Source organism: Chionomys nivalis, chromosome 23, assembly GCF_950005125.1.
Source record: "Chionomys nivalis chromosome 23, mChiNiv1.1, whole genome shotgun sequence".
Classification (NCBI taxonomy): domain Eukaryota; kingdom Metazoa; phylum Chordata; class Mammalia; order Rodentia; family Cricetidae; genus Chionomys; species Chionomys nivalis.
In genome coordinates, this window is record NC_080108.1 from 45476220 (window position 1) to 45491731 (window position 15512).

General features: G+C 50.2%; 1 protein-coding gene across 1 annotated transcript; it reads right to left on the reverse strand.

Moving 5' to 3' along the window:
• Positions 1-1869: 1869 nt before the first annotated feature.
• Etfb (electron transfer flavoprotein subunit beta) lies at positions 1870-15308 on the reverse strand. The gene is made up of 6 exons (XM_057756392.1): positions 15189-15308; positions 7014-7172; positions 6619-6777; positions 4878-4940; positions 2910-3068; positions 1870-2077 (listed from the first exon to the last, which is right to left on the reverse strand). The coding sequence occupies exons 1-6, from the start codon at positions 15243-15245 to the stop codon at positions 1907-1909; spliced, it is 768 nt and encodes a 255-aa protein (XP_057612375.1). The 5' UTR covers positions 15246-15308; the 3' UTR covers positions 1870-1906.
• Between the last annotated feature and the right edge of the window lie 204 nt (positions 15309-15512).

Here is a 15512-nt window from a genome sequence, read left to right on the forward strand (position 1 = left end):
CTTCCAGTTTGTGAGAGCACGTTTTAAAAGTGTCTCCCCATAAGGCCTGCCTGTTTTCAGCTGTCTCAGAGATGCCATGGGCTCAGCAGACTACTCCTCTCCCCTCAGAGATGCCGTGGCTCAGCAGACTACTCGTCTCCCCTCAGAGTCTCCGTGGGTCTCTCAGAGGCTGCCAACCATCTTGGTGAGATTAAGTGACTTTTGAGTGCTCAGCCCTAAATGGACATCAGTACCATTCCCTCTGCCACCCGAACACCACAGAAGGGGCAGAAAGAATGTAACCGTTGGAGGAGGGCCAAAGTGCCGTAACACTAGTAACTGTGGTTATCTGCACAAGAATTAGCCAACAAGATCGATCCATATTATAGCGGGCAGGACTGACTGGAATTAGAGGGTTACAAACATTATTTAAAAATATGACGTTGCGAAGATAGGGTGGGGACATACTGGAGGAGACAGGGTCTCACTATGTGGTTCTGGCTGTCCTGGAACTTGGTATATAGACCAAGATGGCCTTGAACTCACAGAGACCTGCCTGCTTCTGCCTCTGACTCCCCAGGGCTGGAATTAAATGTCTGCATCATCATGCCTGACAAGATATATTGTATATATCTATGAAACCTTCAAAAATAAACCAAAGATATTCTAGGGCTGGCGGAAAGACTCAGGCTAAGTGGTCTCTTCCAGTTCCCGTCTGCTCTTGCCAGCACCCGTCGGCGGTTCACAGCCACCTGTGACCCTAACTCCAACAGACCCTTTGCCTCTGGCTCCCAGAGGTGCCTTTAATCATGCACACAAACCCTCCTGCCACACGCACACACACTATACACATAAATAAATAAAAAAATCTCCTCTTAAACAAAAAGCTTTGGGGGGGCTCACGCACCTCGATTACAGTGCAGAGGACCACAGCACAGGTCCAAACTACAGACTCGTGAGCAATCTAAGCCTAACGCGGTTTGAAGCCATGAAGTCATGTCACAAAAAGCAAACTGAATTCACAGCTATTATTATTCTAATCCCACCTGATGAGCTGCAGCCTTGACTCAAAGATCATCTGCCTCAGGATCCTGGAGCTAGAATCAGCCAGAGGTGGGGTCTCCTCACTGTGACACCACGCAGTGCCATGTGCTCTGGTCTGCCGGGGACAGCTTGGCAAGGACTAGTGTGGGCATCTAGAGTCTCTACATCTGATCATAGGGCCCTGGCCTCGTCATCTCACCTGAGAATTCGTCTGTTGTTTGCTCTGTGTGAGGCCCACACTGGCCTCACACTCACAGCATTCCTCCTGCCTCAGCCTGCCGCTGGGATTCTAGTCAACAGCCACCATCTTTGACTTGGCTTGAGTCTTCTGTTGCTGGAGTGGAATGCAGGTGTCTTAATGCTAGACAAGTGCTCTGCCACTGAACCACAGACCCAGGCCACAGGCTTTCAATGTCTTCCTGGCCTATGTGTCCCTCAGAAGACAACAGCCTCTAGCCTCATTCCTTTTTGTGCCAAGTCTCAGTAGGGATCTGTCTAGTCAGATGTCAGACTACCCAAACCCTCTGCAGCTATGAGCCCTTGTCTCCCCGATATTCTTCCAGCACTCATCTGAACACCATCTTCAAGAAGGTTCTGTGATCCCACCAGTCAGGCTAGGTATCCCGAGAAGACCCAAAGGTCAATGTGCATCTCTTGCCCAGCCCTCATCAGTCTGTACTACAGTGGCTTCCACCAGCTTCCATTCCATCACACTGAAGTCCATGGCAGGCTGTGACTCAAAGGCTCGCTCCTCAGCCTCACCCTGCACAGGGCCTGTCACGTTGTTGGATGACTGAATCAACGGATGGACATCCACAGAATGAGGAAACAGAGGCAGTGTCTTGGAAAGGCACAGTTTTATTGCAGAGTACCAGGGAGGGTCTCAGATCCGCCCCACCTCCTTCAACTTGGCCACCAGATCCTCTGTGGTCTCCACCTTGACTCCTGCCAAGCGTTGAGGGGGCTCCTCCACACTGATCACAGAGACCTTGGAGGTCAGGTCCACACCCAGGTCTCCAGGCTTCATCACTTCAATTTTCTTCTTCTTGGCTTTCTGCACACAGGAATTGGTGGCTTACAGGGCTAAGCCCATCCTGACCCTACCTCCTCTCGGTGAGTGGTGCAGACACAGAGGCTAGCTGTCGCCAGCATCCCTCAGGACCTCCCTGCTGGCCAGGGCTATACTTTCTCACAGTTACACTGGAAGTAGTCTATTCCTACAGGCTGGGACGCCCTGGGATGCTCCATTACAGCAGAAGATCTATCTCCCTTAGTGACTCATACTAAGCTTCTCATGGAGCACAGGGAGAAGAGGTTGCAGCTGAGCTGACCTACTGAAGCCTCCACATTGGCTGGCTTGACCCACTGAATCCTCCTAATAGACAAGGTGACCCACTCAACCTTCCGTATTGGCCAAGGTGACTCACCAAACACCATTCTGGTCAAGCAGACTGAAAGAACTTATCTTGTTTGCTGTGAGGACTTAGGATCAATTCCTTTTGACCAAGAGACCTTAGGTCCCACCAAGACACCCTATACAGTGACTGCCGGCTGGCAGATAACCATGAGCCTTCCCTCGTGAGCTAAGGTGACTGGACGAAGCCGTGCAATTTGTCCAGGCTTGTCTAGTGAACTCCCACTGGCTAGGATGACAGGAAGAAACCCCGCTGGGGTCTGCAGAGACCTCTACCAGCTGTGACCCTGACAGGTTCCCCTGTCGCTACGGTAGCCTGTTAACTTTACCACCGGCAGAGAAGAGCCTGGGAACCGTTAGCCAAGATGGCCAGGTGACCACTCCTTCGGATGTTATCCCTTGCGCCATCCAATACTGAGGAGGCACCAGTCCTTCCCATGATCGGCCCCAGCGGCTTGCCCCAACCACTCACCATGATGTTGGGCAGGGTGGCATAGCGAGGCTCATTGAGCCTCAGGTCGGCAGTCACCACAGATGGCAGCTTCAGGCGTATGGTCTCCAGACCCCCATCGATTTCCCGCTCCACTTTTATCTTGTCTCCCTCCAGTGTCAACTGAGAGGCGAATGTGCCCTGGAGGGGACAGCGTCAGAGAAAAGTCAATTCAAAACAGGCGCTGAGCATAAGCAAAGAGGGGCGAAACGAGCAGGTGAGCCTCGAAGACAAGAGTCCGTGTGACACGTAAAATCAGGGGTGACAGACAGCAAGCAAACACGGGTGCGGGCTCATCTCCATGTTTTTATTCAAATGTGGCAATGGGGCCGGAGAGGTGACTCGGTGGTTAAAAGCACTTGTTGATCTTGCAGAGGTCCTGAGTCTGCTTCCCAGCATCCATTTGGGTGCTTACAACTGCCTGTAACTACAGCTCCAGGAATCTGATGCCCTCTTCTGGCCTCTGTAGGCACCTGCACACATAGCACCCCTCCCCCACAACAAAATTAACAATAAAATAAATCTAGGAGCTAGAGAGAAGGTAAGTTAAGAACACTTAGTGCCCTTCCAGAGGATCCAAGTTCAATTCCCAGGCCCCAGTTGTAGGGGATCCAATGCCACCTCTGGTTTCTGAGGGCAACCACACACATTCAGACAGATACACACATATATGTAAATAAAAATAATAAAAAAGTCTTTAAGAGATAGAGGGAGAAAGGGTAGAACACACTAGACACGTCACTTCCTTGACTCTGCTTTGTTTACATTGTCTCAGCTACGGTCACCTTTGCTATTTTAACACTAGCCACATTCATGATTTTTATTATGTGTGTGCACACACATGTGCACATACACACACAGACACATACACAAGAACATTGCCTACAGTGCCCAGAAGGGGGTGTTGAATCCCCTGGAACTGGAGTCACAGGCAGTAAGCTTCCTGACACGGGTACTGGGAACCATGCCATTAACTTTCAAGCCATCTCTCCTGTCCTCAATACTAGCTAAAGATTTCAGCTCTGCTATAGAATCAGGAACTTGGAGGTGGGGGATGTAATTCAGTTGGTACAATGCTTGCCTGCTATGCACAAGGCCTTGCGTTCCATCCCCAGCACCACGTAAACTGGGGCAGGCCTATCACCCCCGTACTCAAGAGGTAGAGGAAGGAAATGAGCAGCTCCTTCTCAGGGATGGCAGTCAGGTGGTCAGACTTGCCACCAAGAGCCTTTACCTGTTGAGTCCTCTCACCATGTCCTCATTAGTTTAAATTTAAAACCTGATATTCGAGGTGCATTATGACTCTGGAAATGAATTCATGGGTAAACCCTGTGTCAAAATGTGCCAGATGGTGAACTTCGTGTGGCTTTGCACCTGTGTGGGTGTACAGGTGCGTGTGGAGTCCAGGGGACAACAGCTGATGTCTTCCTCAGCCATGCTCCATCTTATTACTCTTAAAATTTACATCTATTTTTTATTTAATTTTTTTAGTGTGTGTGTGTGTGTGTGTGTGTGTGTGTGTATGTTGGGGGAGTTTGTTTTTTTCCTACCGTGGGTCTAGGGGATCAAATTCAGCTCAGCAGGCTGGGTGGTAGGCACCTTTATCACTGAGTCCTCATGCCAGCCCTCCACCTTATATTTTGAGACAAAGTCTCTCATTGTAAATCATATGCTTTAGGTGCACAGCTTACTGTAGGTCCCTGATTTCTCAGTAAAGTTGTTACAAAAAATCCTGATAGTCTAGTAACTGGTAAAGTTGTCTCTTCAGAACATTGCCTCATCCAGTGAGGGCAAGAAAGATCCTCTGAGCAGAGATGTGAAGCAGGGCATTGAGAGAACCAGAAAGCCATGGAAGACAGCACAGCAGGAGGCGAAGACGGAAGGTGCAAAGGTCCCAGGGAGGGGTTGGGCTTGGAGGATGAGGTCAGGTGCTCCTTACCCCAGCCTCACCTGCGGCCAGTCCAGAAGTCCAGCTGTCATCTGACCTGTCTGGTTACAGTCGTCATCAATGGCCTGGTAGGCAGAGAGAGGAAGGACTTCATGATGATGCCTGGGCTTGTTCCAGCCCGTTTAGACTTCTTATCAGTAAGAGTGCTCAGCAGGCAAGGCGGGAAGTACTTAGGCTTTGCAAGCTGTACAAGCAGATCGCATAGCACCCTGGCTACAGGAAGTATGTAAATAAACAAGTATGGCTGTACCAATAAAACTTTATTGGCAAAGCAGATGTTTCCTGGAGCCATAGATTGTTAATTCCTATTCTACAATGACTTCTTCCCTGGGACCAAGGGAATAAGCAGTCACTTGTGCAGGGATATGGAGGCACTGGGCATCCCTTTTGACCTCTGTGCGGTCGGTCGTTCATTCACCTAACTTCCACAAGGCAGCCAGGATCTGTGCCTGCCACAGTGGAAACAGGAAGGAGCAAAGGCAGTAAGAATATTCTATCCACCCTTCCCTTCACACTCACTGATTGGTGGTGGTGGGGGCACAGGACTCAAGATGGATCATGAAATCGTGATATTCCTGGGGCTGCTAAATGCCAGCTGCCAACACCTAGTACCAGGGAGCCCTGGACGCCAACCCCACCAGGTCCTTGTCTTTTTGGTTTGTTCCCTGATTTAGCACTTGGCCTCAGTTTATGGATTCTGCTGTGATTCCCTAGCTTTTGGTAATGTCTTCCATTATCTGACTTTACCATGCTGGCAGGATTCCCATGACCTGCACTTATACCCTCTTCCCAAGGCTAGCCCTGGAGCCCCTTCTCCCATCCCTAGGACCCCAGCTGCCTCTTTGGCTTCCTGCATTCTCTGCGTCTATGCCTCATTGATCTCCCACATTCTCAGTACCCATTCATAACCTCATCATCCCCCTCCTCCCCACTGCCTGTGGCTGTTCCCACATCCCCCTTCTTCTGCCCTCCTCCCGTGACACCATGAAGTGTATCCTTTTTAAAAAGTATTTCCTTATTTTATGTATGAGTGCTTTATCTGTATGTATGACTTTACACCATAAGAGGCCATCAGATCCCACTATAGATGGTTGTGAGCCACCATGTGGTTGCTGGGACTGAACTCAGTGTTCTTAACTGCTGAGTCCTCTCTCTAGCCTGGAAGCTTATCTTTGTGAGACGGGTGGAGGAGGCAGCTCCCACAGGAAGGGCAGTGTCCCTGAGTCTCCAGAGGGGACAGGTGAAATAGGGACAAGACTGCCTCAGCAAGCCCAGTGCAGCTTTGGGCTACCTTCCCCCAACTCCGGCCATTCATCCTGGCCCCAGAGGAGACCCTGTCTCCTGCTCACAGACTGGCCAGTGCTCTACAACAAACACACTCAAGTCTGCTTCAAGGCCAGGCCAGTCTCCCGAATTCCTACCCACCCCCACCTCCCATGTCTTAGCCCTCACACCCCAGGGTCTGACCCCCCACTCAGCACATTCTTCGGTTGTTCACACTCCTGTCCCAAACACAGACACAGCTATCGAGCCAGACTCAGCATGTCCTACACTGCCCCTGGCTTGTGCCAGGCCTGTCTCACCCATGTGAGCCCAAACCACAGCTTGCTGAACTCCGAACTTGACCAAAAGCATCTTTCTGACGCTCACAGTGGCCTGTGCTGCCAGCCTGAGCCTGCTGCAGTGGTCTCAACCCCAAGCAGTGCGAGGAGGGGTGGGCAACTGAAGGACTGGCACACCAACCTGCTTGCCCAGGAACAGAAGGTCCACCTTCTCCTTCTCGGCCAGCTTGGCGAGGACCCGGGCCACCTGTAAAGGGCCCAAGCTTTCTGCCTGTGCCGCTGGCACCTCCACATGAATGCCTCTGTCTGCACCCATAGCCAGAGCAGTGCGGATGGTCTCCTGAAGAGGGCAGAGCAGTTAACTAGACATCTTCAACATGCTCCTGACCAAGAGTCCCCAGACCCCGTCTCCTCTCAGACCTAGGGTCTAGGCCCTATCCCTCCTCCCTCAGACCCAGGATCCAGTCCCCAGCCTCCTCCCTCAGACCCAGGATCCAGTCCCCAGCCTCCTCCCTCAGACCTGAGTCTAGGCCCTCGGTCCCAGCCTCCTCACTCCCACTCAGGGTCCCTGGGTACCTGGCATTGGGCGGGGCCACAGCTGACAGCAATGACCTCCTTTACCAGCTTCTTCTCTTTGAGCCGCACAGCCTCCTCCACCGCGATCTCACAGAAAGGGTTCATGGAATGCTTCACGCCATCGGTGACCACTCCTGACTTGTCAGGCTTTACCCGGATCTGTGTGGCAGACAGGCAAGGCACAGTGTCAGAGAGTGCTGACCCTTGAACAGCGAGATGGAGACCGCAGAGGTCCACAAAGGGCCACGACCTTGCCTAGGGTCATGGGTTCTGAACCCGTAGAACTCGCAGGTGATGCCAGGCCACCCTCTCATCTCACTCAGATTTTACTCAGCAGAGAGTCATTTGACATGGTTGTCTGGACTCTGTCTCTAGCCTTGGCATATGCACGTGTGTGTTTGTGTGTGTGTGTGTGTGTGTATACACACACGTGTGTATTTATGGGAAAAAGTTTTGTATACTTTAGCCCCAGTGAACAACACCTACCAGGAAATCCAAACACAAGGGTGGCTGAGGCAAGAGGTTCAGGAGCTTGAGGGCAGGCTGTGCAGTGAGATCAGCTGAAAACAAACAGCCAAATTTAGTTCCATAAACCCGAACTCAGGATGTGGGCAGAGCACCCTCTTAAGAGGTCCAGCGGAGAATTGGTTTAGTAAAGGCTGTATACTTTTTAAAGACTCGCTGCTCTTCCAGAGGACTGGAGTACCACATCTGCCTATAACCCTAGCTCTAGGGGGTCTGACACCCTCTTCTGGCATCGTTATGTACTGTATTCACATGTGCACATACAACACACAATTAGTATATAATATAATTTGTGTGCATTTGTCTGTGCCTTTATGTGTTATGGGTTGCACACAGAGATCAAAGGATTTCCTTCAGCGCTAGCGCCAGGCTTACAGGTGCATGTCATTAGCGGTACTCGGTACTGCTACCCACCACAAATGAAAAGTCCCTGGCTTATCCTCACGCAGTGATCTAGCCTCAGAGGCCAGCTCTCATCATGCCATGCACAGAGGAGGGAGCAGGCTTTGAGCTGCATGCCTAGTTGAAGGCATCCCAGTCTGGCAGCCCCTGAGGCACCACCTGATGATTTCCAGGACTTTCTGAAGCTGTTGAGGGGTGGCAACAGGGGCCTGAGGAAGCTGTTAGGCAAGAGCTCCACGGGATAGTAGCCCTCAGGCTAAGATCTGAAAGAGGACCGAGGTCAACCCAGTAAAGTGTGAGGAACAGTATTCCAGGGAAGTTTGCAGCAGCCTGCCGCAGAAAGGAGTTGGGAGAGTGGACAGAGTTAAGGGAAGCCAGTGCAGTCCAGGGTGGCTTCATGGTAGAGAGACCAGCAGCACTGACTTCTGTGATAGGCACCTATGGCCTTTCAAAGGCATGCAAGGCAGAGGTTCTACCTCTGAGCCACACTGGAGGGATTCTAGGTGGGATTCTCCCACTGAGTCACACCCCAATCCCTCACTGGGAGACGTTAATGGGGGTTCTAACACTGAGGCAGGACCCCAGCTCCTCATTGGTAGATTTTAGGCAGGCATTCCACCAGTTGGCTCTTTTTATGTTGAAATAGGGTCTTACAAATTTACCCATGCTGGCCTTAAACTTGCTCTGTGGCCCAGGCTAGCTCTAGAGTTGTGATCCTCATGAATTCTAGGTTAACAGCCCTAGTTCTGAATTGTCCTATACATCACTACCTGTTGTAAGAGGCTGCTTGTTCATCCCAGCCACCCAGAACCAAAATAACCACACAGAAACTGTATTAATTAAATCAGTGCTTGGTCCATTAGTTCTAGCTTCATATTGGCTAACTCTTACATCTTAATTTAACCCATTTCTAGTAATCTGTGTATTGCTATGTGGCTGTGGCTTCCCAGGTAAAGTTCCAGCGTCTGTCTCTGGTGGGGCTACATGGGTTCTCTCTGACTCCATGTTCTTTCTCCCAGCATTCAGTTTAGTTTTCCCCACCTAGCTCTACTCTACCCTATCAGGCCAAGCCAATTTCTTTATTAACCAATGGTATTCACAGCATACAGAGGGGAATCCCACATCAACTACCTGTGAAGCAAATCCTGGCCAACAAACTGGTGAGAACTGCCTGCCTTACAAGGTCACAACTAAGGTCCCAAAGCACCTCCCCATGCACTTAGACATGCCAGCAAGGAAAATAAAAACAAAAACCTTTACCTTAAAAAACAAAGTTCAAGATAGGGCTGGGGATGTAGCCTAGTTTGCAGAGTGCTTGCGTGGCATGCAAGCAGCCCTGGGCTCCACCCCCAGGACCAGATAAATCAAGTATGGTGATATGGGCCTGTAACTCCAGAATTTCGGACAGAAGAAATGGAAGAATCTGAAGTGCAAGCTTATCTTTGGCTACAAAACTTGAGACCAACTTGGGTTGAGACCCTATCTTTTTAAAAAAAATGTCATATATGAGTTTCCTCTTTTAAGACAGGGAGGAAAACCCCCTCCGCAGGAAAAGCTTGTGCTGGTTAAGTTGGGGAAGGCCCAGGGCTGATCTCACTGTGGACCCCTTGGATACAAAAAGGGGTCAAGGTAATCTGCCAACTTGCCTGCTCAGTGAGCCCCCTTTAAAGGCACCCAACATGTTTCCAGCTACCGGGAGGGACCGAGCCAGCAAACGACAGCTGGCTTGACACATCTACAGAACTGAGGGTCAGCCTAGCACGACAGCAAGCACCCCGCCACTGAGGGGCATCTCCAGCCCTCTCTTGCTGGTCCTTCAGACATGAATTCAGATGACTCAGCAGCCTAAGCTTTGGCCCATGGAGGCAGCCCTGCTTCAAGGGTCTAATTCATGCTAGCAGCCTTAATTCTTGAAGCTTGTCCTAACAGTCAGGGAACTTGGTCACTGCTATTGCCACGTTGGGGTAACTGAGGCACGAGAAACCAAGTGCTGATCCAAGATCACCCAGGGAGGAAGTGGGAGCAGAGGGAGGGGGTCTAACTTAAGACTGTCTTAGTAGCAGGAGGCTCTATGGTGTTAGCAGTTGTGTCTACTACATCCAAGAGGGTTTTTTTTGTTTGTTTGTTTAGAAAAGTCCTGAAAAGAAACTGTGTCTGCAGATTTCAACTGATGAGAATGGGGCTGTGGAAAGATTGGAATGCTGACCGTCAGAGGCTAATCACCTTATCGTGGGCTAGTTCTAGCTTAGTCTTGGCCCTCCTGTGCATCTGAACTAACATCTTGGGACTAATAGATAAAAACTTTTAGAATCTATTAACTTAGCAGACCACTAGCTCCCACCAATCCAAAGGCTAAGAATGCTACCATGTAGCATTTTAGGCCTATAGAAAAGCCTCCCCCATCTCAATGAACCTGCCTCTCTGCACACCACTAGTGTATTTTAAACTTGCCTTGATCTATGACTTTCTTTGTTCTGAAAAACTATGAAAACTTCATGAAACCGCTTCCACATTGGAAGATGTAATTTGGTAACCTTAATCTGTGTTGCTGGGCCATAGTCACTCAAAATGGCTCTAAAATAAACTATTTCTTATTCCCTTGAAGAGACACAACCCAGAGATTGCCTTGTTCTAGGTAAACACTGGATCGCTGAACTACATCATCAGCAATGTGCCCCCCCTTTAATTTTGAGATGGGGTATTATTATTACATTGCTCAGAATGCCTTGGATCCATGGTAGCTTGGGCTGGCCTTGAACTTCTAGTGTTCAAGAGGAGGCTTCCTGGGTAGATAAGATTACAAGGAAAGGGGTTTCTATGCGCAGAGTGTAAGGGTGCACACCTATAATCCCAGTATTTGGGAGGCAGAAGCAGGAGAATTAGGAGTTCAAGGCCAGGATAGGACACATGAAAAAAAAACAAAAACAAATGAAGATAAAGGAAATAGAGGTCCAGTGAGCAGGCTCAGTGTGCACAGGTGCCTGCTGCCAAGCCTGACAACCTGCCTTTGATTCCCAGGACCACACGGTGAAAGGAGAGAACCTCTGACTTAGGCCCATGGCACATACACGTAAGCCTGCTTGTGCATGTATGTGCACACACACACACACACACACTTGCTTTTAAAGAGGGAGTTTTAAAATGCAGCTCCTGGCAGCCTTTCCGGGGCCTTTGACACAGTGCACAGGCTTCTGTTTGGGTGTGTGCCAGACTTTTCTTAATGCAGCTCAATGGGAAAGGGCACTGGTAGGAACAGGACAAGCAGAGCAGCAAGGCCTGATGGGAGGTCACACGGGTGGCACCTGAGGCTGGGAGGCGCAAGTGTGTAGGTCGTAAAGGGAAGGTGTGGGGAGTCTCACTGAAGGGGTGGGGCGGCCTCAAATTACCCAGCCTCTCCTGTGTAACTCAAAGAGAGTTAACCCTTATGGAAAATGTGCCCCTGACCATAACCAAACATCAGAGAGTTGCCAAATACCTATTAATACCACCTTTTCCATTTCTGCAGGCACTGGCTATATTTTAAGGTTGCTAAAGAGGCTCCCATCAATCATTCTCAGTTCAAACAGTTAGCAGCACTCACTGAAGAAGGCGCTGTTTCAAGGACTATTCTCCCAACTCAGGAATCCACAGTGGCGGCCCTTCCAGCAGGATACGCTGAAGAGGCACATGTGCGAGGGGGATGTTTCAGATTAGCCTGAGCTACCCTTTTGGGCCACTGAGATGGTTCAGTAGATAAGGGTACTTGCTGCCAAGCCTGACAACCTGAATTTGATCTCGAAAACCCACACAGTCAAGGCGGGTTGGCTTCTGGCCTCCACAGCAGGACTGTGACATGTGCACGACCCGCCCCCACAAAAATAAACAAATGCAATAAAAAGTAATTGACCCCCATAAAGTAGGTTCCACTGCCAAGAGGGGGGAGAACAGGCTCAGCGTGGCTCATTACCTTTCTCAGAGTCACAGAGACAAGAGTGGCCCAGACAGGCGGCTTTGGAGTCCAGGCCATTCTCTCTGGATCTGGAGAGAGGACTCAGCGGTGAAGAACACTGGCTGTACTTGCAGGGGATTGGGAATCAGTTCCCAGCACTCACATGGTGACTCACAACCATCTATAAATTCAGTTCTAGGGGATCAGATGCCTTCTCCTGGCCTCCAAGAGCAGTGCATGCAAATACTGCACACAACATATTTACAGACAAATATTCTTATACATTAAAAAAAAACATGTTAAAGGCCATTTTATCAGTGGGATGAACCTTTGTGATAGCCTGCCTGCAGCCTGAGACTGTTCCTACTGCAAACACATCAGACACTCTTTCCCCAGCAGATTTCAAATTCCAGAATGGCAACAAGAAGTGACGTTGCTTACACGGTAGGAGTCTGGAGTGGCAGGGCCCCTGAGCACTGTAACCTTTGCCAAGGGATCATGGCAGGCCTCAGAAAAGGTGATCTTTGTGTAAACACTATGAGGGACTGGGTGACAGTGGAAACAAAGGTGAGATAGACCTGGTCTAGCTGCCAATCTGGAAATGGGGGTGCAGGTGGCACACTGGGGGGAACAGAGGACCACCATATACTATGGAAAGTGATTACAGAACAGGACCAGGGTTCTGTGGAGAAAGGAGGTTGGGTCAAAGTTGACACAATCAACTTGTCACAATTGTCAAGACAGGAAGAAGACACTGGAAAATGTGGCAGAGGCAAAGGAATCGGTTTACATGGGGCACAGGCTGGAGGCATGGAAGCAGAAATGGCAAGGGGGGCCCCAGGAGGGACATAGATGGTGGCACCAAATAACAAGGGGTCCCCAAAGCCAGTCCAAGGAACTGGGACTCTGTATGGAAAGTGCTGGGGACCACAGAACCCTGAGAATGACAAGATACATTTACAGTCCTGCATGTAAAAAACCCCCAAGGCTATGAGAAAGAGCTGAAGGGGAGAGTCCAAGATCTGGGGGCAGGCTGGAGCTAGGGTTCAGGTGAAACAGGGGCTAATGGGCTCAGACTTGGAGCCTGGGGCCTGGGGCTGGAAAGGAAACCATGGTGTTTTAGGAATGGGGCTGGGAACTGACAGTCCAAAGGAGGTTTGGGGTTAGGAGAAAGAATGGTGCCTAAGTCTGGCCCAAGTGATTAGGCAGCAAGCAAGGACTGACTCCCTGACTGCCTTAGGGGAGTGAGCCAGCAGATGTTGGATAGGAAGTAGGAAGCCCAGCATAGTTTGGGAGGGAAGTGCCACTGACCCGGAGGAAAGGAATGTGGTAGACACCATGATGGGTTCGCTTTTAGCTTGCAGCTCTCACTGGACAGACCACAAATGACCATGGCCCATGTTCTGCGCTAGCAGGTGCTGGGATCAGAGCTGATTCAAGATGGTGAGATGCTGGGTGAGGTGCTACAGGCCAAGCATCAAAGCGAGACTGGGGATGGGGCGTCTAAGGCCAGCTGGGCTAGTAAACACCTCGGAATAAAACACAGAGACCCAGGCATGGTAGTACACACCTGTAATCCCAGCACTTAGGATGTGGAGATAGGACCATCAGGGGTTCAAGGTCATCCTCAACATCATTGTGAGTTCCAGGCTAACCTAGACTAAATAAGACTATCTCTAAGGGCTGGGAAGATAGCTTAGCAGTTAAGAACACTTGGTGTGTTTCTAAAGGACCCAGGTTTAGTTCCCAACACCCCATCAGGCAGCTCATAATCACCTGTAACTCCGGCTTCAGGAGCTCGGATGCCCTATTCTGGCTTTTAAGGCCCCTATACTTATGTGTGCATATCTACACACATAGACATAATTAAAAAATAAACTTAGGGACTAGAGAAATGGCTCAGTGGTTAAGAGCACTGGCTGCGCTTCCAAAGGACACGGGCTATCCACATGGTATCTCACAACTGTCTGCAAACCCCAGCTCCAGGGTATTCAACATCCTCACACATGCATGCAAACAGGCAAAACACCATGCACATAAAATAAAGAAATCATTTTTAAAAATTGAATAAAAAGGCCCTGATAATAAAAATAATAAAATAATAACTATTATTTTAAAAATAAAACAGATGAAAGATTGGAGCTATAGCTCAATGGTACAGCACTTGCCTGGTCTAGCATTTGAAAGGTTTTGATCTGATTCCCCACCAACACGCACACAGACAAAACAAACAAACAAATAATAAATGGTGGTTGAGTCGGATCCCAGGAACCCATGTGTGTATCTTTAAGTCTGGAAGTATCATCTCTGTCATGGGCTGTGAGAAGCATCCTTAAGCCAACCTGTTTTCTCTATAGCAAACAGGCCAAGAGCCCCACTTGCCTGGACTTCTGGCTCTGGCTGCTTCCCCAGCTGGGGGATCCCACAGGCCTCAGTTCCCTCATCCACTCTATGGGGTTAAGAGGGCAGAAGATGTACAAATGGGTGAGACTCTGTGCAGGACCTGTGTGTCTGCTGGTACTTTGTGCCCACTTCAGTGTCTGCTGTTAGAGTCGTGGCCATTTCATGCCTAAGTCTGTCTTCTGTATCATTCCTCAGTGGGGGTATGGGGACGGTGGTATCACTGTCACGGTTGTAGCCAGTTTTCACCTGTATTGGGTACACAGTTCTAAGCTAGGAAAGCTAGGAAATGTGAAGGACACAGAAGGGACACCCCAAGATGATGGGGAACTGTCACCATCTTTTTCCCTTCAGGATAGGCCAAGCATTGAGACTGGCCTGGAACCCAGTCTGATTCAATGCTGCCTCTGCCAACTTGTTTTTGGGGACTTCAGGGGTCCAGTCCTCAAACCGCTTCTCCAGCAAACACAAGTCTCCTTCCCTTTCTAGCAAAAGAGTGTCCTCGAGCAACCCGTGGTTATGTGCATGAGGCAGTTTCTGAGTCCCAAGGATGCAGATGGCGGGGTACTTACAGAGTAGGTAATGCAGCCAGAAAGTGACTGAACCGCAGGCCCCACACACAAGTTCTGCTTCTCCCTTGCTAAGTGACTTTGAGCCTCAGTTTCCCCGTGTGTTAAATAGGAACTATGACTCCTCCAGCCCACAGTTACCAAGGGACTGGGAAAGAGGGAAGCACGGTCGTGACCCCACAGGGATCTGATTGTCAGAAACTCACAGCCCTTGATCTTTGCTCCAGGTATGACTGGTCAAAGGGCAATAGAAATTGAGAAGGATCTCCCATGCGGGGTACGCTCCTGATCCTGGAAGCTCACAGCTGCGGTCTCAAGGTGCTGGGACAGAGTCAGGGTGGGGAAAGTCACCTTCACAGCGAAGTCGATGACCCTCTTGACAGCCACAAGCGCGCGCAGCTCCGCCATCTTCCTGCAGCAGTCACTGGCCGGGTCGGGTTGCGGCTTATGCAGACTTTCGGTCAATCCGCCCCCGGGTCTGCCTCTGCGCCTGCGCGCCGCGCCACCAACCAATCAATCGCTGCACAGCCCAGAGGAAGCCAATGGAAAGCGGAACTCGGAGAGAGGCGGAATCCAGGGCGGGCCGATTGGAAAAGGGGGCGTGGCGCCGAAGTAGGGGAAAGGGCACGCCTGGGAGTGAATTGGCTGGGAGCTTGCTTGTCCTCTCCCCTCCCC

What these genes read in the sequence shown, in the direction of transcription:
- Etfb (XM_057756392.1), bottom strand. Translation starts at nt 15,245, where the DNA reads ATGGCGGAGCTGCGCGCGCTTGTGGCTGTCAAGAGGGTCATCGACTTC. An exon ending in GTGGCCCCGCCCAATGCCAG is followed by an intron (nt 6,778 to 7,013) that starts GTACCCAGGGAC and finishes TGCCCTCTTCAG; the next exon opens with GAGACCATCCGCACTGCTCT. An exon ending in GACTTCTGGACTGGCCGCAG is followed by an intron (nt 3,069 to 4,877) that starts GTGAGGCTGGGG and finishes TGTCCCCTCCAG; the next exon opens with GGCACATTCGCCTCTCAGTT.